Source organism: Lissotriton vulgaris, chromosome 2_1, assembly GCF_964263255.1.
Source record: "Lissotriton vulgaris chromosome 2_1, aLisVul1.2, whole genome shotgun sequence".
Classification (NCBI taxonomy): Eukaryota; Metazoa; Chordata; class Amphibia; order Caudata; family Salamandridae; genus Lissotriton; species Lissotriton vulgaris.
Window position 1 is genome coordinate 884,633,647 of NC_141687.1, and position 25,872 is coordinate 884,659,518.

The 25,872-nt window shown below is 41.8% G+C and overlaps 1 protein-coding gene across 3 annotated transcripts in view; it reads right to left on the reverse strand.

Moving 5' to 3' along the window:
• NIPAL3 (NIPA like domain containing 3) overlaps window positions 1-25,872 on the reverse strand; it is a 190,700-nt gene that overhangs the window by 84,536 nt on the left and 80,292 nt on the right. For 2 of the 3 annotated variants that reach the window (XR_015308435.1, XM_086956406.1), the window contains exons 5-6: window positions 7,746-7,805; window positions 2,165-2,313 (exon numbers count right to left, since the gene is read on the reverse strand). Coding sequence is in view for 2 of the 3 variants with exons in the window: in XM_086956406.1 (XP_086812532.1) it covers window positions 2,165-2,313; window positions 7,746-7,805 (209 nt within the window). In the remaining variant the exon portion in view is untranslated. The remainder of the gene's footprint in view (window positions 1-2,164; window positions 2,314-7,745; window positions 7,806-25,872) is intronic. The other variant, XM_086956408.1, reaches the window with a different exon arrangement.

Sequence of the window (25,872 nt, forward strand, 5' to 3'; positions counted from 1 at the left end):
ATAGTGACTGGGGGTGAGTGTCTGAAAAGTTTAATCGTTCCGTTCAGGTTTGCTCAGATTTACACCAAAGTTGAGTTGAAAGAACTGTTTCGAAGGCACGTACACGCAGCCACAAGGATTACTACAAATATCGAGCCATGAACGGAAGACAGTTGATACTCTTGCCATCCTACTTTTATGAAAACTCAACTTTATATTCACACTTAAAGAGGGTATACCCTTCCGTGGCCACATCTTAAGTGGATCTTGTGGCCGATTTACAGTTTGGATTTTGATACACTTACAACTTCGGCATCGACGGCCTCCGAAACACTATACCACATGCAGGAGGTCTGAATATCGAACTTTGCAACAGGCCAGCCCTGACAAAGTCGTAGGAAAATCTCCAGTCATACGACGAAACACGTGTTGGCTAAAAGAAGATCACCTGGAGAGAGAATAAAACTCCATACCGAAGAAAAGAAATCTCCTTTGTTCTGCATTAATTTGGTTGAATAGAACATAACTGCATTTGTTCTACATAAGCGTGTGCTTCATACACAGAGAGTTCTGCTTATAGATCTTAGGATCGTATCAGGGGGAGTAGGGTGTTTATCTACCACCACTGAATGCACTGCAGATGACAACCAAGTTATCAAATATGTATGTAACTAATGTATGAGCGCCCAACACCTCCTAAACACACATTTCTTTATTTCTGTGTATTTGTTTTTGGTCCAAATCAGAGAAATTGCAAGATCAGGGTTTGCTGTGGCCAGTAGTGGCTCAGCAGAGATCCACATAACTAAAACAGTTAGGAACAGTTGTTCTGGGAGACAAATAGTACAATACATAACTTATACTCATACATATATGTTCAGATCCAACATATTTATGAATACTGCATATTTTGACTACTCGAGCCCAGCGGTTCTTAACCTTTTGACTTCTGGGAACCCACTAGGTCAATTTCCTAAGCTCCTAAGCAATTTTTATGATCTGAACCTCAAACGGATACATAAAAATAAAGAAGCAAGCATTCATCAAATTAGTAAACAAATTATAAAATATTGCAATTGATTCACAGAAAATACATAAAAGCCAAAATGTTAATGGGAATGTTGGAGCTATTCAAACTTTTTTTCTTCTAAAAGATAAAGCAATGTTCTAGACTCTAGTATATAGCACTTTGTCTTTTCTACTAATAATGCATGCTCTATTTTGGATAGCATAAACTAGTTGTCCATACTAGATTCTGTTTGCTTCTTTATTGCTTCCAAGCATCAAGCTGAGAATTCCAACTTAATTTTTAGCCACCAGTTTTCAAACTCCTTTACATTTACAGAGCGTATGAAAATTGTCAACTGACTTTATTTTTAATATATACACTTAATCGACCTACTAATTTTATTTTATTTTGTAAACAGTCACCAAACCCCTGAATAGTTATTGCGCCATCACGGGTCTATGGACACAGGTTAAGCAATGCTGCTGTAGGCTCACTGTGCGTTCAGTACAATTTGCTCAAGAGCAGGTTTCACATAACTAACACGCTTTTGTTGTTCCATCATTTTGCTCACTAGGATGCAGGTTTCCCTCTTAACAATACAACAGAAACTGACAGGAGGTTGCAGTGGTTTATGCCTTGAAATGCCTATAATCCCTTATTAAAGATGGTAAACACCTTACGCTGTCGGGCTTGGAGTCAGACGTTCACTTTAAGATCCCACTGAGCCAAGCCTTCTGTTAATATGCACCAATTTGATGGTTTCTTCAGAAATTAAAACTTCCAAATTTGATATAGCATTTGCAGTGTGGCAAATAACTTCTAGATAAATACACAAACAGCAGATGTCAGCATCAAAGACAGGTACATTCTGTGACTTTTGAACCTGGGCTAGAGGCATGGACCTCAAAATTCACCATTAAGGAAATCACTCAGTTTTTTTTTGAGTCCTCCTATAATGCCACCAGAAATATAACTCAAGAAAGGCTTTCTCCGGGCCACCACCTCAGACTTAATTGTTCCCGCCCTGGAGTCTGCAAGTAGCCAACGGAAGGAAATCACTTATTGTAACAGGAAATGTTACAGCTTGGTTTTCCACATACGAATGCTGCGTTTGTGTTCACATCCTATTGGGCATTTTCATAATTCATGGCAAACAAACCTCTTTGCATATCTTACCATGTACAAAAGAAAAGGCCAACTAACTAAATGCTTGACAATGTTTTCTCCTGTCATCTTTTCATGATGACTATTTGGTCCGAAGGTTATGAGCAGATAAGTCCCAGTCACAGCAAGGCCACAACCTAAGAAGGAGAAAATATACCGTCCTTTGGGGAATAAAAGGCAAGATATTTAAATACAGTTAGTTTGTTATTTAACATGCAAGTTAATTAATGAAAATGATACATGTGTTTATATATGAAGTGAATATTAAAAATGTACTTATTACAGTACTAATTTCCTACATGGAGCATGCAAAATAGCAAGTCAGGAGAGCCGATTGCTTCATAATCTGATCAGCAATTCTATCATCCAAGCCACACAAAACAAGGGAATGGACTCTAGCAGGCAACTGAACAGTTAATTCTTCAATATGATGTGTTAATAAAACAATGAAGTTACGATTATCAATATATGTAAAGCTAGTTATAAGAGGTAGCTACAGAGTGGATTGTGCTTTGCAGATTATAAAGTCCATTTACCTCTAGCTTTACCCAGGAGACTTCTATGGACATGTCTCAAGTGTACCCCACACCCAACAAATACATCCTGCTCAAGCTAACTTTTGCCACGTCTGTGGAGTGGAATGTGTAAAGGAATGCAAGTGTGTGTGGCTACCATGAATGAAGAAGTTAATGTAAAAGAGTTCCAGATTAAGGAAAGGGTGGGGTAAATTCTCGTTGGATCACACCGTGCAAATGATAAAGCTTGTCATTTAGATTTTTCTGTTATGTTATGTTATGTTATGTTAAATTAATTTATTGAGCGCACTAACACCATTAGGTTCCTTGGCGCTATACAGAGGGAGCAGGGAGGAGAGACAGAAAATAACATAACAGAGGATGACAACTAATTGTACTCTTCAGTGAAAAGGTGCGTTTTAAGGGAAGATCTGAATCTGGGGTAGGGGGAGGACAACCTAAGAGAAAGGGGTAAGGAGTTCCAAAAAGACAGGGCTAAGAATGAAAACCTAAGGCCACCGTGTTTCTTCCGCTTGAATCTAGGGACAGAAAGTAGAGCCATTTGAGATGACCGAAGGGTGCGGGAGGGAACATACTGATGAAGCAAAGAAGAGATGAAGGAGGGGCCGTGACCAGTGAGGGATTTGGAAATGATGCAACCAAGCTTAAATTTACAGCGGGCAGAAACCGGAAGCCAGTGGAGACTTTTTAGAAGAGGTTGAACATGTTGATCTCTGGGTAGATGGTATATCAGGCGGGCAGCCTGATTTTGGATCAACTGGAGTCTCCTGAGTTGGTATGCAGGAATGCCTACGTATAGTGCATTTGCGTAGTCAAGCCTGGACATGACTAACGCAAGCAGGGCCAAAATAAGGGCATCGGTGGTAAGTAGGCGAGAGATTTTGCGTATTTTCCTGAGCTGGAAATGGCTGGAGGAAACTACAGCGTTGATCTGGGGTGTCATAGATAGATCGTTACTTATGACAACTCCCAGACTTTTTGCTGAGTTGACGGGACAGGGGGGGCTGCCAAGACTGGCAGGCCAAAAGGAAGAGTGCCAGGGATTGGAGGGCCCCCCGACAAGCACCAACTCAGTCTTGTCGGGATTAAGTTTCAGATGGTTTGTGCCCATCCAATCACTGATGAAACAAAGGGTGTTTCGGAAAGTGGAGATGGATTCATCACTGGAGTCAATAGTGAAGACCAGTTGAATGTCGTCCGCGTAGTTGAACGCGGAGACATTGAATCGACGGAGGGAGCGGATTAACGGGACCAGGTATAAATTAAAAAGGAGAGGGGATAAGGAAGAGCCTTGTGGGACACCACAGGTCAACTCGACTTGAGAAGCAGAAAACTGGGACAGCCTGACAGCTTGATGGCGATGGGTCAGGAAAGAGCGCACCCAGTCCAGGGCAGTACCCTGGATGCCAGCCTCTCTGACACGGTCGACCAAAATATCATGGTCGACCGTGTCAAAGGCGGCCGACAGGTCTAGAAGAACCAGAGCCTGACAGGTGTTAGAGTCGGCGCCCCTGCGTAGTTCGTCCATCACAGAGAGGATGACTGCTTCTGTGGAATGCGCAGGTCTAAACCCAGCCTGCTGGGGGTCCAAAACACAAGAGTCTTCTACAAAAGAGGTAAGGGTTTGAGTAACATGGGACTCCAGGACTTTGCTAAGGAAGGGGAGGAGGGAGATAGGGCGATAGTTGCTCATGATGGACGGAACTGCCGTAGGTTTTTTCAGGATGGCGACCACCTCTGCCCGTTTGAAGGATCCCGGGACCACCCCCGTGGTCAAAGAGTTGTTTAAAAGGGCTAGAGGGGGGTCCGGGCAGGAAGTGAAAGCTTCTCGCAGGGCCGGGGGTGGGGGCAACAGTCGCTGGGAGAGCCAGAAGAGACTTTAAGCAAGAGGGGGAGAAAATTATCTTTTGAAATGAGGGGGAGCTGGGTTAGGGTATGGGTGTTGTGGTGAAAGGGAGTACTGGGGGGGGAAAGGGCAGATGAGGCGTGAGCAGAGATGCTGGTTTTGATTTTAACAATTTTGTCCACGAAGAATTGATTCAGGGAATCACACAGAGGCTGGGAGGGGAGCGGAGCAATAGTGACTCTCGCCGGGTTAGATAATTCCTCAACAATAGAGAAAATATCTTTGGACTTATTATTAGAGTTCAAGATCTTGTTGGAAAAGTAGCTGGATTTAGCCCGGGCTATAGCAGACTTGTATTCCCTCAGCTGAGAAGAGAAGACAGCTTTTGTCTCGGGGGTATATCCTCGACGCCAGCGTCTTTCGGCCTGACGGAGACTAAGTTTCAGTGCCTTGAGTTCCTCGGTGAACCACCTATGGGCGTCGTGACTGCGCCGCGTCTTAACAGGTTTTAGAGGTGCCACCGAGTCAGCGGCGGAAACAAGCCATTGGGTGAGGTTATCAGACTGAGAGTCAATGGAAATGGTGGGTCCCGTGATAGAGGGGGCCGATGAGCTCAGGAGGGAGGTAAATTTATTGAGGTCGGCCTTGTTCCAGTTACGTGCCAGAAAGTTAGATTCTCGGATGATATTGGCCGGGGGGGGGCTTGGCAAGGGAAAAAGTGATAAGTAGATCTGACCAGAGGCAGGGAAGAACAAGGGGAGTGGAGATGTCTAAAGAAGAAGTCCATACCTGGTCCAGGATATGACCTTTAACGTGCGTGGGTGTGTGTATATGTTGGGTACAATTGAGGCCCAGCATGAGGTCAGAAAAGGCGAATGAATCAGAGGTTTCATGAGGGTCCGATGGCCAAAAATTGAAGTCACCGAGAACCAGAACATTGGAGAGCTTATCTCGCAGCTGACTATCAACAACACCAAACTGAACTGAGAAGTTTGGCATAGGTTGGGGGGGACGGTAAACTAGGACACATATAAGAGAGGACCCAGGTTGCTCCAGCCTGAGTACAAGACAGTCGGTCATAGGGATGCTGGGGGTGGGCACAGGGGAGAACCTAATTGAGTGCCTAATGATGGCTGCGACCCCGCCGCCCGCTTTGCCAGAGGGGCGGTTGGCTTGCAGTATGTAATATCCCGGGGGGATGGCCGCCAGGATATCAGGGGAAGAATCATCTGTGAGCCAGGTCTCGGACAGGAACAAGATGTCAGGCTGTTCCGATCCTAAGAGATAGAAGATGTCAGTTTTATGGCTGACCAGAGACCGAGTGTTAAGGTACATCACAGATAAGGGGGAGTTAGGGGCAAGTCCCGAGGTAGAAGTGCGAGATTTGCCTGCCAGGTCCGGGGGCCTGTGAATGGGAGGTGGAAGAATGATCTCAGGAAAGGATTTCCTGGGTGCGGGCAGGCTGCATACAGCGTGCTTAACAGAGGCCTCGGGGGGAGGGAGTACGGGCTTGTGAAGTGAAATAATGGCTGAACGGGGATAAATGAGGCGGGGGCAGAGTGACATGCCCCGTGCCCCGGCCTGCCGCGGACGGGCGCAGACGGGCTTAACTCAGGCGCAACTCCGGCGCGCCTCCATCGCGCCCGCTGCGCTCGTCCGCTGCGCTGACACATAATGGCCGTTTAAATAGGGGCGGGACGAGGGTGGAGTCTCAGGGAAGCTTCATGCCGATTGAAGCCCAAGCAAAGATGGCGCCCGCTGCCACTGGGAGCCCGCGATTACAAACAGCCCCCAGCCAGCCGCTCACCTCTGGAACCAGAAAATGAAGTTAGTGCCCTGCACCACAAAAGGTAAGGTTAAATATGCAGTTTTAAAAACAGTGCGCTGCATAAAAACGCCACCGCTCGCATTCAGCGGGGCGAGATGCTAGAAATACAGAGAGATGCTCTCTCTCTCTCTCGACTCTCTCAATGTTAGCAAACGAGCCCACTGCCACCGGGCTGTCTGTTTACAATGTATTGATAATGTCTGTGTCACACGGATCCTAAAGCTGGTGTAATGCTCAATAAAAAGATCTGAAAAAACATTTGAATGTTGTGATGCTGATGGAGTTCTCTTGAGATACGAACGGATTTAACCTTTACCCTTAGGGTTTATAATAAAAAAGCAGGCTCAGGAACCCAGGTTGAGAATTATACATAAACTTGCAAATGTTCTACTTCATTCACTGGACAATACCAAAGAGTCATGGGGGCACACAAAGAGGGTGCAAAACTCCTGTTGTACCCCCAGGGCACCTTCTGTAATACGGCCCCAGAACTAGGTTTTAATGTTGTGTGTGGTTTCAATATAGGTGTATCAAAGGAATGAGAAGCACTGGTATGGAAATTATGAATATCAGTAAAGGACTAGTAGAAGATGTATTGGGTCACCAAATGGTACAGCTGAAGAGATGCATAGTGAATGTACAGGTTCAAACTCCAGCTGAACAGCACAGCGAATCCTAAATATTTATGAGAATACATAGAAAGGGCTAATATAGTATCGTAATTGGAAATAGACATCAATGGACTGATGGGAAGGTTGGAGATTTGGAGTGCATTGGATGAACTGTCTGGCATCTCATTCCTAGAATATCAGGGGTCAGAGCTATAAGTGGACACGGTTGGGGGCTGGAGTCTAAGAAACTGCACATCAGAGGACATTGAAAGTCAGAGCTGAGGTGCATTGACAATATATTTTGACAAGCTATGTACGAGTCCCAGTTTGGAATCTTATGTATCCCACTTGTCCCTCCCAGGTACGGCATGCAGTGTAAATTACAAAAGGTTCACCTTGAGGGCTCACCATCATCACATATGAAGCCTGAAGTAGCTCAGCAATTCCCTGGGGTTGCTCGCTGTCAAGCGAGCACCTCTGACATCTGCTGTGTAGAGGGCTCCGTGCTTGTACAGGTTAGACACTTTAGTAAGGAAGGCGACCATTGCGCTAAACGCCTCAGGGAGTTTTAAGCGGAGGCATTCATGTTGCCACTTTCCTCATCAATTTAAGTATACATTATTGCCGAACTGAAAACTCATCTTTCACCTGACATTTAAATGTCCAGATACCCCCAGAGTTACCTCAAATAACCTGCCAAGCTGCTCACATCAAGCGGAACGCAATTAACATTGAATACAGTTGCAAATGCATTTACATGTTACATACTTACTAAAAAACTCCTTTGGCTTCCATTTTTCCTTAATAAATATTATTCCTATTATTGAACTGGCTGTAAAAAACGAAAAAGAATAGCATGAATACTGCACGGCCACACAAACACCGTGATATTTCTTCTTACGCATCATATTTATCTTGGTTCTTGCAAGATGCACTAAAATCAACACAGCACATAGATCAAATATTAAATCAAGTTAAACATGTTTTAAGAAAAAGCAACAAACGTCAAGTTAAAGAGGCAGGATCCTAATGGGATAACAATAAATAATGTCTATTTCATAAAGCAATCTTTATAAAAACAATACTACCTCAAAAGGAACAAGCATTGGCATCGCCAGTAGGTCTTTTTGGACCTAATGTGTTTAGGCTTTTTTTTTGGCAATGTTGTATAGCATTGTGGCTGCTGTGCATTTCGTAGAAAAGTTATAATAAAAGTGTTAATTTTTATTGTAACATTTATAGAAGCAAGACGACCTTATGTACAACTGAACAACCTGATTAAAAAAGTTTTCCACATTAAAAATGTTTTCTATTTTTTTTGTATTTGCACTTGTCACCGAGTGTTATTATGTGGAGTTGTTCTATGTTGCATGTCGTATAGTGTAATTATGTGCTGTGTAGCTATGTTGCTATGTGATGTTTAATAATAATGTAATGATTAGTATTATGTTGAGTGCATTTATGTTTCATTGAGTAGAGTGTAAATATATGTTGTGTAATTATGTGGCATTGAGTGTTAATAGAGGATTGCATTTATGTTGCATTGAGTAGAGTTTAATTATGTGGCGTGTAATTATGTGGCACTGATTGGTAGTATGTGGTGTGTGTTTATGTTGCATTGAGTAGAGTGCAATTATGTGTCCTGTAATTATGTGTTAGTGACTGGTATGTGTGGTATATTTATGTTTTACTGAGTATAGTGTTAGTATGTGGTATGTAATAATGTGGCACATTGTTATTATGTTGAGTGTATTTATGTTGCATTGTGTATTGTGTAAATATGTTTTATGAAATCATTTATTTATTTTATTTTATTTATTTTTGCCATTTGTTAAGCGCGCGATTACCCATAGGCGTCTTGGCGCAATGAGTGGTCTATGGGGTGTTTATGTTACATTGTGTAGAGTGTAATTATGTTGTGGGTAAATATGTTGCACTGAGTGGTATTATGTAGAGTGTTTTTATGATGCATTATATTGTATTGTAACTGCATTTATATAGCGCTTACTACCCCTGGCGAGGCGTCAAAGTGCTTCTTCGGCAAGTAGCACGCTACTCCGGGACCCATAGTGATCATTGTTGAATTAGTATAGTGAAAAATGCAAGTACATTTTAAGTGGTGCATAGGTTAGTCACTTATTTGGATTTGGAATGATAGCATAAGGATAGAGGAGGAAAAAGGTTTGTATTTATATAGCGCTTGTTAAGCCTGATGGGGTGTTGACGCACGCTATTCAGGAAGCCCATAAAGGATTAGTGGTGAATTAATATGGTGAAATATGAAGTCATTTCAGTGGTAGATATTAGTCAGTTATTTGGAGTGAGAAGGATAGTGGAGGGATAAAAGGTGAAGAAAGGTTTGCAATCATATAGAACTTGTTACCCCTGATGGGTGTTGAAGCGCTTTTCTGGCAAGTAGCACACCACTCCGGAACCCATAATGGATTAGTGGTGGATTAGTATAGTTGAATATGGAATTTGAGAAGTGAACATGTTTGTCTGTTAATTTTGATTGAAAAAGATAGTGGAGGGATAAAAGAGAAAGTTTTTTTTGTTTTTGTTTTTAGCAGTAGGAGGAGGTTTTTGGATGAGTAAAAAGGAATTTTGGAGGGGAGGAGTCAGAGGGATGAGTTTAGAAAGGATTGTTTTAGGGGATCGGTATAGTAAAAGAGGTGTCAGATGATACCAGGAGGGGTGGAGTAGGAGAGTCTCTAGAAAGGGTTATTTTGGGGATCATAGTAGTGGTGTGGGGTTTCAGATAAATGAGAGTGGATGTAGAGGATATAGTGATAGATGTATAGGATGAGAGATAGGGTAGTGCACTGGAAACGCTAAATTAGAAGAAAGTGATAAATATATAGATCCATAAGAACCATAAGTTTGTGGATGTGGATGGTGTGGGCTGGGTATTGCTAAATGGGTTAATGGGCAGTATTTCTGACCCTGGTCCCGACCAGTCTCAAACAGGCAACAACCCTTGTCCTCTCTGCCCTTAGCCTCAATGTCCGGGCTGAGACGCCCTAACCCTGGCCTTTTATAGCCCTAGTAATCAGGTGACCCCTTCAACCAATGGGAACCATAGCTCCACTATCCAATCACGACACTAGCCCTAAAATCTAGAACCAATAGGAGACAGGACATTACAGCCAATCTTAGCCCTAGTTCAAGCACCCAATCAGTTCAAAAACCCTGATCTCTATGGCCAATAGAGGCCCTAGCCTTACCAGAAGCCCCAAGTCCAAGCAACCAATGGCACAGGAAGCCCTAGTCCCTACTTCCAATTAAAGGCCTAACCCAAGCCCTAGTCCCACCCTATTCCCAACAACCAATAACATAGGAAGCCCTAGTCCCTACTTCCAATAGAAATCCTAATCCTAACCCTAGTCCCAACCCTACATTGATTGAATCACAGACCCAGAAACCAATCCGAGCCCTCAAATACCAAACCAATGAGGACACTAACCCTAACCCAATAGAAACACCAGATACAACCACCAATCAGTGTACACATGTACCAACCACTAGCAGACCATATACGGTCCTAGTGACATCAGACAAGGTTTGCTGGCCAGGGAGTTGTAAGCTGCTTCTCCTGTTCAGAATCTCCTCGGAGACAGACAGGCTCAATCCACACTTTGGACTTCTGCAGGTAAAGGCCTCACTAACTTGAAATCTAACAATACTGTTTGAATAAAGCTTTCCTCCCTCTCCTGGCCAAAAAACGAAGTGCACTGTCCCTAGTAAACACAGTTTAAACAGCTCACAGAAGCACCCTCTGATGTAAAATATCCCAGTTGCTTGGGGGAGGACGTAGGAAGACTGGTTTCACTGGCTTGTGAACACAAAATGGTGGCTCGGGCTGCACGGTTTTAACATGCACGTATTAGCACAGAGCAAAGGAGAAATTTGGAGGGAAAACTGTAGTTTATCCCTCTCATTCCTGGTGACAATTCAGAGTTTGGACTGCAAATCCCACAATTCAACATGTTAAATGGAAGTACTCATGGGCAGGGAAAACCACAAGTTTAAAACACAAAAAAGGTGATAAAATATGCAATCACAGGCAGGTTAAAACTATAATTTTAAACTGTTACAAGCACAGGGAAAGACAGTAATCACAGAAAGGGAAAATCGTTTTTTTCACAACTTTTGTTTTGGGGGGAAGAGACAGCACTAGTCTGTTGCCTTACCGCTTCCTGGACTCTGCTCACTGCAGTCTGGGGCACATGTAGGCTGCAACTCACAAGATGGAGGAGAATGATTTGGGGTGCATCCAGCAAAGTTTTAAGGGGCCTGGGCAAATGTTAAAGGAAGGCGTTGCCTGGTACCTGAATATCCAATGGTCTGCTGGCCTGGGGGTGGGAGCTGGGGAGCTGCTTCTCCTGTTCAGAATCTCCTAGGAGACAGGCAGGCTAAATCCACACTTTGGAGTTCTGCAGGTAAAGGCCTCACTAACTTGAAATCTAACAAATCTGTTTGAATAAAACTTTACTCCCTCTCCTGGCCAAAAAAACGAAGTGCACAGTCCCTAGTATACACAGTTTAAACATCTCATACAAGCACCCTCTGATGTAGAATATCCCTGTTGCTTGGGGGAGGGGGTGGGGGGCAGGGGCGCTGGTTTCACTGGCTTGTGAACACAAAATAGTTAAATAATATTGAAAGCACAGAGAGGAAACATAACAATTATTCAGAGCATAAATGCACAGTATAATAATCAGATCCAGATTCTTCCTTTGTTTCACAGTGATGAATCCTTTAATCTCGTCTTTTCGTCACACAGAGTGCCAAGTGATGTTTAAAAATAAAACAGCCAAAACAGCCAACGCGTTTTGCCCCACAGGGGGCTTCCTCAGGCCAAAATTCACGATGCTCGTCAGAAAGTAAATCACTTGTGATCCCCGAAAATGCATGTATCAAAGCTCAATAAATTGCGACACAGCAGTCCATGCTGAGATAACAGTTGCTGTGGAATGCTGCCAGCATTCAATTCTCATATATTGTATACTGAAACGTAAAAAGACTTCAAACGTGACGCTAGTAATTCAGACTACACATAATTATTCCAAAGCTCCAATGTAGGAAAGTGGGTCAATGCGATGGTTGACTCCCAAGGGGCATGTACAGCCAGCTACACCGTATTAAGGTTCCCTCACGACGATCAGTTGCGAAGAGGCCTTAATAATTTTAGTGTCCTATGGAAGTGGACTAATGAGGTGGGCAACATTGAATTTGTACTCATTCACAACAAGCTTGTCTAGCTAGGTGGTGCGGCTCTTTAGTACCCCTTACTGCCGTTATCTGTTGTTGTGAACACAAAATGGTGACTGGGGGTGCACTGTTTTATCAGACAGGTCTTAGCACAGATCAAAGGAGAAATTTGGAGGGTGTATTTTAGTCTTATTGAGTAGTGTGTAAATATGTCAACGGTACGATGCAAGCCCTCACTACCCCTGTGCTTTAAAGTTGCTTTACAGTGAGACATGTCAAGCATTAGGCAAGCAACCAATACACGTCACATGTTTTTCGAAGCAAATACTATTGTAGTCAGCATTTTTTTTAACGTTGTGTCACCATTGGAAAAAAATGCGGACTACAATTTTGAAACTTTAATGGCAGTGAAATAAAGCCGAAGTGTCTTCAGCTTTTACAATTCTTTGCACGCATGTCTTTTTTTCTTGAATAGGTACAGTTACTCCGGGGCTTGCTTTGTATGTTGTGTCACCAGTACAAAGCAAGCCCCGGAATAACTGTGGCCATAAAAGAAAACAAACACGAGCGCAGAGAACTGTAAAAGCTGAAGATACTTCAGCTGTATTTCAACATTGTGGTACCGGTACAAAGCATCCCCGGAATAACTGTGCCCATAAAAGAAAACAAACACGCGCGCAAAGAACTGTAAAAGCTGAAGACGCTTAGGCTTCATTTCACCACCATTAAAGTTTAAAAATTGTAGTCAGCATTTATTTTCAACGTTGTGTCACCGTTGGGAAAAAAATGCGGACTACAATTTTGAAACTTTAATGGCAGCGAAATAAAGCCGAAGTGTCTTCAGCTTTTACAGTTCTTTGCGCACATGTTTTTTTCTTTATTGGGACATACCTGGAATTGTGAATAGATAACCACTGACAATTAGGATACATCAGAGGGCTCCTAAGTGTCATTACTCATGCAATTGCATAAATGGGCTTCTATTCCAGCATGCTTGTAGTATATGGTCTGTTTGGTTGGTACCTTGTGTCAATTTGAGACCTACATAGGGAGCGGTGACTGTGACGTCTTGCTCAGCTGAACTACATACATGTGCATTCAGTCTCTACGTATACTACAGCCTCTTATCCTATCCTAGCCTGTACCTAAAACTCCAACAGCTTGACGCTATTATTTCCTGTTACTTAAATTGTCCTTTTGTGTCTGGCTGCTCTGTTTGTTCCTGATTAGGCGCACAGAGGCAACATCCGTGAAATAAGTGCAGCGTAGGTCCGTGGATTGCCTTTACCGGACCGCTGACTCGACTAGCATGGATGGCTTCACTAACAACCCAATTCAGTCGCTGCAGGTTTCAGTATTTGCCTTGTGCATTTGCCAGACAAGCAGCCAAGGACTGCACCTATGATCTGCGTAAAAACACCATCCACTTTTGTTGAGCAGAATGTATGCACCGTGTGTTGAAAGGTTGAAGGAGCCTTGGTCCTTGTTTGCTGGACAGTCCCCCTCATAAGGATTGCAGCAGCCAGCATGAGATTGCAGTGTCTTTGAGGGCTTTGCTAGAACCCTTAGCTTCCCCCCCAAACCATACTGTAGTACACTTCACACCCTCCCAATTTATGGTGCTAAATTTAAACTAGCATTTTTAAATCTAACAATTCACTAAATATCAATGATACCCTCATTTTTTCTTTTTTGAGATTGTAAGCTGGTTTATGTGTGTGGGGGCTTGCAATTGCAAAATAGATATTTAAGTCGAGAGAACACAATACTTACACCCACAAAAAAGGAATGTCAGCTTTATTTGATTTAGGTGTTTTAAATGCTAGAAAAATAAAACACTCATCCCATTACCTTTTGGGCAATTGTAAGACGGTATAAGAGGTTGTATTCGAAGATGGTAGGATGTCCTGCTAAGTAAAAACTTTTAAGTTAAAGATTTCTCTTTTCAAGTAAGTGATGCATAATGAAATTAAATCCAGTATTTGTAAAGCACACAATTACTAGAGGGTGCCTTTGGGAAGTTATTGCCCAGAGTCACATTTGGATGGGCTAAACTGCCGCCAGCACCGGGGATTGAACCGTGAACCCCGTGGTCTGGAGTCAGGCCCCCTGGCCGCTGCGCCACACCTCTTTCTTCTATATGCGAAGATAATATTTGGGAGCAGATGAATCCTCACATTGGCTCTGTTGAGTGTGAAGTTTCTAATTCACTGAGACATATTTTGAATATCTTTAGGAACCAGTTTCTAAATGATTCGTTGAATGAAACCCCCAGCTTCAGCAACTAATACCTGCAATGCAAAGATCTTCATACTCTGCACCGCGACCCTCATGGCATTCTGTTCTATATATGTGCTAACCTCACAATACAATGCCCTATAACTGAAACAAGACGTCATCTGGTGATTGAAAGACTGCAGTCTACTTCTCCAGACCTGTAGGTCGGGTACAAATGGCTGAGGCATCCACGAATATTCTTCCATGCCTTCACTATTTCTCCTTCTAGTACTTTGAAATGTCTATCCAGCAGTTTCATTACTGTGGTAAAGATGCCACTGTTTTGCTATCACCTTTTCAATGTGTGAGGGCTTGATACTTCAACTCGTGTTGTGTTTGCTCCCACTGAACTTTGCAGTTTTTGTGAATGTGTTATAAATATCGATGTGGTAGTGAGAGCACTATATATAAAAATAATAAGTAAAATCATTGTGATCTTCCCTGTGCTCGGGGCCTCACTGGGGTGCTCAAAGGAGCTGCGCTACTCTGAAATTTGTGGAAGAGGGCTGGACAGTCGCAGGAAAAAAAGAGCAGCTAGTGGAATTCACTAAAATCTCATCTCCTGCTAACCACGTCTCCAAACAGACCACACAAGAGTCAGGGCGGCCGGAGCAACAAGTCCGCCTTGCAAGAACGGACCCCAGAAGAGTTACGTGTGGCAGTAGTGAACACAGCCGACCTCTTGGCTATCTTCCAGGCCAGGCTCCTTAATGTTCTGCTTACATTGGCTATTGAGGGCGGACTAGAGGGCTGAACAACTCTGCAGGACTGAACACCAACATTCTGCACAGTAGCCGTTTGAGAATTAATACGGGAACCCGCATGGCACAATATTGAAAGCGGAGAGGGAGCACTTGAAGAGAGAAGTGCTGGACAATGCTCTTGGACATCTGCACAGATGGTGCTCCTGTCCCCTGCCCTGATTGCAATAGATGTGTACACATCTATTGTATACAGTGATAACGGACCACTGCGGACTACAATTTTGAAACTTTAATGGCGGTGAAATAAAGCCGAAGTGTCTTCAGCTTTTACAGTTCTTTGCGCACGTGTTTTTTTCTTTAATGGGCACAGTTATTACGGGCCTTGCTTTGTATGTTGTGTCATCGGTACAAAGCAAGCCCACGGAATAACTGTGCCCATAAAAGAAAACATGAATACAAAAAAACAAGTTACCTCTGACACCATAGATAAAAGGAATAATTCTTGTCCCAAACGATTTATTAATTAGCGTTGAGATGTGTGTATCACTATATTACTTATTTTTCTTTTTTTTGGTAGTTGCAAAACAACAAGCCCACCAAGGTGGACCCCTTTTTTTAATATATACAATTAAGCATAGAAATCATACTGTTTTTACAAAAAAAACGCAATGTATCAGTGAATTATATACAGTGCAACAATCAGTTGTCAAGTGGTATGTACATTTCAAGCGTGAAACAAATATATACACATTTAATCAAAAGGTACATGAACAGTAAAAGCTTAATGTTCAGAAAAAAAGAAGTCCTATTGTTTTGTACATCAGGGCAGTATACTTCAGAAAAGAAGAAGTCCTATTGTTTTGTACATCAGGGCAGTATACTTCAGAAAAGAAGAAGTCCTATTGTTTTGTACATCAGGGCAGTATACTAAGGACCAGAAGAAATTGTACTCTGAAAGCAGATTACTTTCACAATGCCAACATACTCCTGGAGAAATTGGCAGAACGAAAATATCCAAGAAAGCTGCTCAAAAGGGCAATGAAAAGAGCGTGGTGCACCCCGAGGGAGGCCTTACTAACACCCAAGATGAAAAATGAGGATTTGCCCTTAGTATGTGTAACAACTTTCTCTTGTAGAACTAATGAGATCAAGAAAATTATCAGAAAAAACTGGATCACACATCCACCTTGATGGGCCTTGTTGTTTTGCAACTACTAAAAAAAAGATAAATAAGTAAAATAGTGATACACAAATCCCAACGCTAATTAATAAATCGTTTGGGACAAGAATTATTCCTTGTATCTTTGGTGTCAGAGGTAACTTGTTTTTTGAATTCATGATTACTGATTCTTGCCTCTGACCATTCCTTAATAGAATCAATCCCCTTTGTTAGTACAGCATAAAAGAAAACAAACACGCGTTCAAAGAACTGTAAAAGCTGAAGACACTTCAGCTTTATTTCACCGCCATTAAAGAAGAAAAAAAACGTGCGAGCGAGTCGCGATAAAAAAAGGAGGAAGCAGGGGGCGGGAAGACAGGAGGGGACCTGCCCCTGATTTCCTTGTGGGAACGAGCAGGGGCACCATATATTTGCAAGTTAATTACAAACATATGGTGTCCAAAGCTCGCTCCCGCAAGGGAATTGCTACACGTGCATGTATTGCCATTGAAGGCAATGGAAAGCTTGCACGTTTTTGCATGAAAAGGCGCATTGATGGCTAAAGGTCTTTCTCCCATGCAGCACATTCTCGCTGTGTAGGCTAGACCTAAAAAGCAATATCAAAGAGTTAAGGATAGCCAGAAAGCTACACTTTAAAGATAGCATCTAGTGCATATCCTAACTACATTTCTATCCCACCTGGCTTAATTCAGAAATGTCAATATTGTCAGTGTAATGTTTAGTCTAAAGCTTGAAAAGAGTCATTTTATACAAGATTTCTCACAGTATGGAGACTAAAGCAAAAACTGGAGTCTAAACTCCCTTTTTGAGCATCTTGTAGGGTGTTCTGTAGGTAGAATGCCTACATTATTTCTGGAATAAAAAGAATGTAGGCATGAGAAATTAATTCTTATGTAAAATTCACTATTGTTCTGTGTCTTTGTATGCAACCAATTTCTAAACACTAGCCTGTGATTACATATTTTATGTAAACAATCCCATAAAAGTGACAGTATAGTATGGATATTTAAGTTCATGAAACTAAGTAGGAATACTTTTTAGTTTGGAAGAGAATAATTCATTGTGGACCTAATGAGAACTTCCTCAAAGGAGCACTGTATCAGCACAGACACAAAATAAATGGTATAGAACCCCTTCAGTACTGATGTGTTATGCATTTTCATTAACTACAAGAAAAACATTCTAGCTTACGTAAAAATAATTTTCAGTTCTCCCAAGGGCACGGAAGTCAAGAACGTCCAGAATCTACTAGACGCTGCGCTACTCTCTGCCACTGCTGCCGTAACTAGACTACTGCTACAGGATTGGCAAATATCTGTCCTGAAAATAATCTCTCTCATGTGATACGATCACCTTTGACTTTGTTCTGCGTCCACATTGGTTTTATAGAAGAGTGCACCCCACCCTAACTAGACTATCGTCCTATTGCTAGTTGAATTTACGTTCCATATATGTGAAGATTAGACACAACTTCACGTGTATCCCTGATAGATTGGGTTCGGATCTTGAGTCAAGATATTAAACGACTCACAGTCAATCAAATAAAGATACACTTCAACTGAAACAAAGTGTAACTTACAATACGTATTTCATGTGACGAAGGTGCAGAATACACTAAATAGATTACAATACCTCTATACAGATCATAATTGACAGCAGTCCTGAGGATGGTTTCTACAATTGACTCTTAGGAAACCGAAACGTCGACCGTACATCTTATCCCTGTCTTGTTTTATTCAATGTGCTGTGGGATAGGAGCTTTTAGGTTCTGTTGAGTCACGTAGTAATTTACTTATGTGTGTACCCACAGGCCTAACTTTTATCTGTTTACTTATCTGTATATGAAGTCACTTATCTCAATGATTTTTTGATAAAACTATATTTTTCTAATACACCTTGTGTCTTTGTATGTTGTGTTTTGATAAAACAAAGTGTCTATAGTACAAGCTAAATAGCACTTGATTGGTTCATAATAAGGATTATTAATTCATCCTTCTAAAATCAATTTAAGTTACCAAATACGTAGAAAATAAATCCCCTTGAAGGCATCTTTACCTTTTGACTCTCTTTGGAGCAAAACACCACATACAGGCTACTACACTGAGGGTAAAGAATGGAACCACATAACATAAAACAATGTCATAATATTTGAAATGAAACAGCATTTTAAGTCATAAACATAATTTATGTTAGAGTGCGTTCATTTGCATAACCAGTTGGTATAATATTTGCCTCAGAGTCCTAAATAGAATAGAAAATTCTTGTCACAGAAGCAAGAAAATGTTTTATTTCATAGTAGAATCAGAGGCTCACATTATTCTGGTATAAAGCTAATGTCCATAGAAGTCACAGCTATAATTTGTTTGAAGTAAAACGTTTTAAAAGTGCAGTCCGAATAGCGTTCTGGAGTCGTCATGATGCCTTCCAACGTGGTACCCAAAACAAAGGATTTAGAGGATCCTCTTGTAAAATGGGCTATAAATTAGCTTAAATCAATCCTACATTCCCTATAAGTCATCTTAATCACCTGACAGAAGCATAAATAAAGAGACTAGCTTACACGGTTTCTTGTCTGCAATCAGCAGTTGGCTGCAGTGACTTTTTTCTAACCCGGGGTACAATAATCCTAGATTGAGACATTGCACCACACAAAGGTTGGTAATATCTGGAAAAACTTGGGTAAGATATACAATTAGAATTACACCACATTCTCCTTGAAAAAGTGAAAGACGCCGCCTGGTGCAAATAATCTATTTGCTAGAACCAAGTATTTCCCTTCAAAAACTATTCAGCAGGTTTGCTGATAGTGGTTTACAAGTCAAATCGTTGTAAACAGTACACTGTTCAAGAAACCTCAGTACCACGAGGAGATTCCACAATGCAGTAAGCCTGGGTTACCATTAGCATGATAACACGATTCCCCCTGTGCAGTTGACACACCAAAGGGTGTTTAATAATTGGACATCTGGTCACAAGAAGGTGAGCTACCAGAACAGTAAAGGAGATTTTCCCTTGGATAACACGATTATAATTACATACATGTATTAAACAAAATAATCTGTATCAAGACACTAAATCCCATACACTACAGTATATTCACACACAAATTATGTAGCTCAAAACATTTATTATTTTTGTAAAAAAAGTCTTCAATTAAAAATTACACTTTTTCATTTCAAGAAGTTTTTATTGGTTGTTTCAGCATAAACATACAATGAGTAGATCAAGTAGCATAATTAGAGTCAGAATTTCACGGGCGAATATTACAGTACGCTTCTTTACATCAAAAAGAAAATGTCAATACAAAAGTACATAGCTGATATCTTGTCGAAAGTAGTAGATCATATATCTTATACTCAACAACATTTTAGTCACAGTCATTTTACTCAAACACCATTTTACTCATCAAAAAACACCATGATAAATAATACAATGATGGGAGTCTGCAAACACGTGTTAATGGATCGTGGACGGTGTGGGACCAGTTTAAGGTGGCTTATGTGTCGTGAAATAGTTGTCAAGAGTTGACCACAGTTTTCTCGTGGGAGGGCGCCACGGTGACTGTTGGAGTGCTACATTATCGGCACCACGTAAGCTGATTATCAAATTCAGCCACCCTGCGAAGTTGGCTTTGCTGGTATCTTTCCAGTTACTAAGGACTGTCTTAACCGCCGCTGTGAGTAGGAGGTCAAGTAACGCCTTATCGTCTGCGTCAAGGGAAGGGTCCTGGGTGAATCCGAAAACTAAGTAAGGGAGCTCTTTAGCTGGTGTAATGTTGAATAGTATTGAGAGAAACTCGAATATCTTCTCCCAAAAAGGTGCTACACAATCGCATTCTAGGATAATGTGTGATAAATCACCTTCCGCACGTTTGCAATTCCAGCAAAAGGCGTCTGGGCTGATGTTGTGTGCAAATAATCGCGCCGGAGTCCAGAAGGCCTTATGAAGGAGCCAGTATTTTGTCTGGGATAGTGTAGGGCTGATTTTGTGTCTTGTGCAAGATACCCATGTACTGGTCCATTCTGTTTCTGTGATTGGCCTGGACGAGAGATTATTCCAGAATTGTGTGATTGGGAAAATGAGGCTAGATTGTTGGGGACGACTGAGTCTACAGAGGAAGGAAACCTGATGGCCCAGTCTGTTTAATCTGGCAAGGTATGGTGGGAGGGAGGGTGGTGACAGGGAGAGTTTGGTTTTGGACAGTGCTGTTTTTACGTTTAGAAAGTTGTAAAATTCTATTGGTTCAAGATCGTATTTGTTTTGCAAGTCACTGAATGGAATAGGATGTGACCCCGCAAACAGTTGGTATGGGAACAGTATGCCTTTTTTGATCCATTTCGCATTTTGTAGAGGTTTACCCTTGTACAATATGTTACAGTTGTACCATAAGGATTCCCATTGTGAGCCCCGTATGCTGTTTTCCAGGATTCTGTCAAACTTCAGAAGAGCAGATTTTGTATTGTGAAATATTGATTTAGAGTGGGTTAGTTTGTTTAGATTTGTCGAAAGAGCTGCGCTAGGGGCAATACCATCTAGAATTTCTTTCTCAATTTCTAGCCACACTGGAGTATAGTCAGGTGATGGTGCAAGCCAGTGGGCTCCCTGCTTGGCTAAAAAGGCGGTTTCATACTTTTTAAAATCTGGTAGATTGACCCCACCTGCGGTTTTATCTAAGCAGAGCTTTTTTATGCTAATCCTTGCCCTTTTCCCTTTCCAAAGGAAATTTGAGATAGCCATGTCTAATTTGTGGTAGAAGTCTGGTGTAAGGGTTAGAGGGAGCATAGATATGAGGTAGTTAACTAGAGGTGATATCATCATCTTGATGGTCTCTACTCTGCCCTTACATTACACTTTTTAAAAATATATCTTTAAAAATTCATAAGCACAAGAAATGCTCACAATGAAACGTATTGCAATTCATAAACACAATATTACACATGTAAATTGTTAAAAACACAATCTATAAATTTTACACACCAGTTATCATATCACAAAAGCTACATGTAAGGAGAGACATACAAAAGACATTACTAATTAGTCATTGGATGTTACACATCTGAGAACCTAACAATTTCGGGATCTAAACCTGGCCCGTTGTTTACTTGACTACAGGATAGATTTGTTCTCTTGATTGTGTATAAGTGGCGTTGACGCGTTTCGATGGCTACCCTTGATAATCTGCCATCTTTATCAAGACTACGTGATCAGTCTCTCCTAATTACTGGGCACTGGTTGGTTGCCACTGACCGGAGTTTTTCTGGTTACATAACAGTCTTTGAGAGTTTATTCACAATTTTAATACTTCAGGCGTTCGGTCCTTTTCTATGCTGCATTCTTTGATCGAGTGCAATTGCTCTTCGAATCCACCTTACTCTTGATTTTTCTTATCACTTGGTTTTATACACCTTGTTCCCTTAATTTGAGGCGATTGTTCCTTGGCGTTTGCCTTGGCGGACTCTATTTCTTTTCTTTAGGGTGTACTCCAATCCCATTGGGTCGCCCAGTACTTGCTACGTTTTTGCTGGGGCGAAACTCAAAAACAGGAAGTGGGATGTCTTGCAAACTTCTTGAACGTCTTTTTATCGGCGGCCGCCTGAGTCGAAGCATGCCACTCCCTTCTGGCTCTCGTCGCGTCTCTCCTTCTGTCAGTTTCGTGTTTATGGCATGAAACAGCCACTCTCTAGGCGTTCGCTGTAAAATAAGCTTTCTGAGACAAGAAATGTATGACCTGAGACACAACATAACCCACAAGATTCAAATCCTTCCTGTCACTCCAACAAAACCATCTCCTCTAAGTCAAAAATATCTTCTCTGAATATTGCACAAGCAGGTTTGCTTGAAGTAGAAAGAAGCCTGTTCTGAAAATTCTGCCCGCTCTGGAAATTCTCCACGCCTTGAGATAAAGTGGACCGGAATCCACTAAAGCCAGGATCTGGCCAAAAGGGTTGCTCAGAATCCCTCGAAAGAGAGGAAGGGTATCAGAGTAGCCCAAGATATGTCTAGTAGACTGGAAACCATGCTGTTGCTTCTCGAATTAAAAACAATTAGACTAGATTTGCCAGTTGCCTCTGGTTATTAGAGGGCATCCTTGGGATCAGCAGAAAGTGCAAAAAAGCATACTGCTCAGTCCACATGAGACTTTAAAAAATGCATCCATTGCTTTTGCTTCTAAGTCCGGCTTCTAGCTGAAGAACGATAGGAGTTGCTGATTCAAGAGAGATGCTAAAAGTTCTCCAGAGCAAAGCGCCCAAATCTTCATCAACATCCGCAAGATCAGAACATCCAGCTTCCAATTGATAAAACCTTCCAGGTGTCGGAAATTCCAATCTGCTACCACTTTCGCTTGACTCAGTAGGTACTTGCAATGTCACTGACAAGCGGTGCAGAAGGCAACAGTGTCAAAAGCCCATTGGAAACTCAGTCAGGATCTTGAAACATGAGCCCCAGCTTGCAAATGTACCCGGCTGCCAGGAGGTTTGCCATCTTCAAGAGAATTAAGCAATTTTCTTACAGGAGGGAACAGGGATTTCATGTGGAAAGGACCTGCCAGCAACTCTACTCAGTTAATATGCAGCTCAAGGATGTTGCATGACCATCAAACTCTTGTAACGAGGGAACCAAACCTGGGACCCCTACCCATCTGCTAAACCAAGCATAGAATGCCCTGTCCTCTGTAACTCCACAAAGTTGGGAAACATATATGTAAACCAATAAACATACTCTTAAGGGGGGCAATGGAATGGCGAAATTGTATTTGGTGAGTGGATTTTATCATTATATATAATATGGACTGAGCACGTTTTGGTGCCTGGACCTATGCATTTTTGGGACTGTGCTCCTGTAAGCGGATTGTGAGTTTGCTGAGCTTAGGGTCTGGTGGGCACAAAGTGGCCATGTCCCTTTATTCAAGAAATTAAATGGCCATGAAAAAGCTGCGTTTAAAATTTCAATGGAAGTAAACTGAGTGCTTGCCAGTTTGATGTAATCATGCTTTATCAGATTGCATGCAAATTTGGCTGCCTTATTCCCAAACAATAGCAAACTAGCCCGTAAGCACTTTTAAAGCTCAGTGTGAGTGGCAATGGAGTATCCTAAGAACATCACTATAAAAGGTTTATTCAGCTCTACTCAGTACTGTGTTGACAGGTGGGGTGAAGGTGAACTCTATGTTGAAGAAAATAGCCACATTTCTTATTTCATGGGAAATGACTTGTGCACAACTCTAAAATCTTCTAGCTAGATATAAATCTTTAATTCATCTACACCTGTAAGGAGGGTGCAAGCATATGTTAAATGTCAGGAGCAATGACCGAACCTTATTTTCATTTTTTTATATATATATTTTTTATTTAAAACAAACAGTGACCAGTAACAGTAACAGTAACGAGTTACTCAGACACCTTCTTGTTGCAGACCTCATTTCCAAGTATCCTGATAATGGTATTGAGTGGTCTGTACAGTGTCATGTTTAGAGACAAATTTCCTAATTTCACTGTAACAACTCAAAAGTATAACAAAAGAGTCAGTCACCGTCATTAGAATTCAATCATTGAACATACAGTAAAAGTAAGACAGGTTATTTATCAAGTCAGTCAAAGTGTATTCAAGAGGGGAGAAAGGAGTGGAGGGGCGCAGGACACATCCATCCCCACATAACAGACAAATCTTCAAATTGTGTGGAGGAAACACTTCAAACTTAGTGAATTGAAAATACCATTCAATTATACCATGGGGTTGCTCTGTTCTTCCTATCTACTCGACATCACAGTGATGATGGCTTGCCATGCTTTTTCTGCATCTCAGTGTCTTGTGTCTCCGTGCACATCATTATGTAGAGACCTACTTTCAATCTCTACCCACTTTAGTAGTTCTCTCTGCCGTGTTCAAACACTAGGCTCTTCGCAACTTTCTACAGTTCGAATACTAAGGTCTTTGCCACTTTCCAGTGTCTGCTAATGTTGCGCTTCACTAGCACAAATGCTGCATCAATAAACCTGCTTATCATTGTTGGACCTGACCAAACCTTTTGCCTTCACCGCTCCTATTTTTTTTTGCAGAATTCCTTTTTGTTGGCTCTAGGGCTCTGTGCACTTTACCACTGCTACTCCGTGCTAAAGTGCTTATACTCTCCCTCCCTTAAACATGGTAAAATGGTCTGAAACCTGATTGGCATATTTAATTTACTTATACGTTCCTTGTAGAGTTGTATAACGTATAGACATGCTACAAGTGGTCCTGCAGCACTTATTGTGCCACCCAATTAAGTGGCCCTTATAACATGATCCTGGCCTGTCATTGCAGCCTGAATTCAGTTTTAAACTGCCATTTCGAGTTGGCAATATACCCCCTTGCCAAGCCTTAGACTCTCCTTTTAATGCATATAAATCACCCCTGAGGTAGGGTGTATTGTAATTGAAAAGGTTGCACATGTACGTTTAAGTTTTATATGTCCTGGTAGTGACAAATCATAAATTCATTTTTACCATAGGATAACACTGGGTTGCCTAATAACATTTAATAAGTGCTAACTTTCGATTGAGGATATGTATGCGTCTCATAATTGGTATCTATGAAATTGTAATTAAAAGTCCTATTAAATGGAAATGTCAGATTTTAAATTACAATTTTGAAATGCTACTTTTAGAAAGCTGCAAAAAGAACAATTGATGGACAGAATGCTGCACAATGTCAAACATTCATCCCTGTACAGAGATCTGGGCCTAAATCCATTTTTTTTTTTGCTCACCATTCCATTCCAGTTCAGACCCAGCCATATGCAAATCAGTCTCGACCCTTTTCCCCGTGGGAAAGGTCCAGCCCGAACTGCAAGGCCAGGTGCTCCCTGGACTTGAAACAAGCATCCTGGGACCGGTTTCGGGGCATCACCTCTCATCAGCCAGGCTAGCTTGACTCCAGCGGCATAGAGAACAGTGTACCACCGTCTGGGCATGCCTGTCCCACTCGGGGTGACAAATGCAAAAAGAACAATTGATGGACAGATTGTTGCACAATGTCAAACATTCATCCCAGTACAGAGATCTGGGCCTAAATCCATTGTTTTGTTGCAACAATTGATGGACAGATTGTTGCACAATGTCAAATATGCATCCCAGTACAGAGATCTGGGCCTAAATCTGTTTTGCTGCTCCCCATGTTTTTCCAGTTCAGACACATATGCAAATCAGTCTTACCCTGTTACCTAACAGGGGAACAGTACAGCCCGAACTGCCAGGCCAGGTCTTCCCTGGACTGGAAACAAGCATCCTGGGACCGGTTTCGGGGCATCACCCCTCATCAGCCAGGCTAGCTTGACAATGTCAAACAGAGGGTCCTTTTTCATGTTTACTGTTGCCACTTTGGTTCCTCTCAGGAATCCAAATAAAGTGGTCAAGTGATAATTTGAATTTTACACACATTCTTGAAGTTGTACTGAGACTTCTCGTCAGATACCATTTGAGGAGCCCATTAATAATAATAATAATAATAGATAGCTTGTAAAGCGCACAGCTACTTCCAACGGAGGCCCG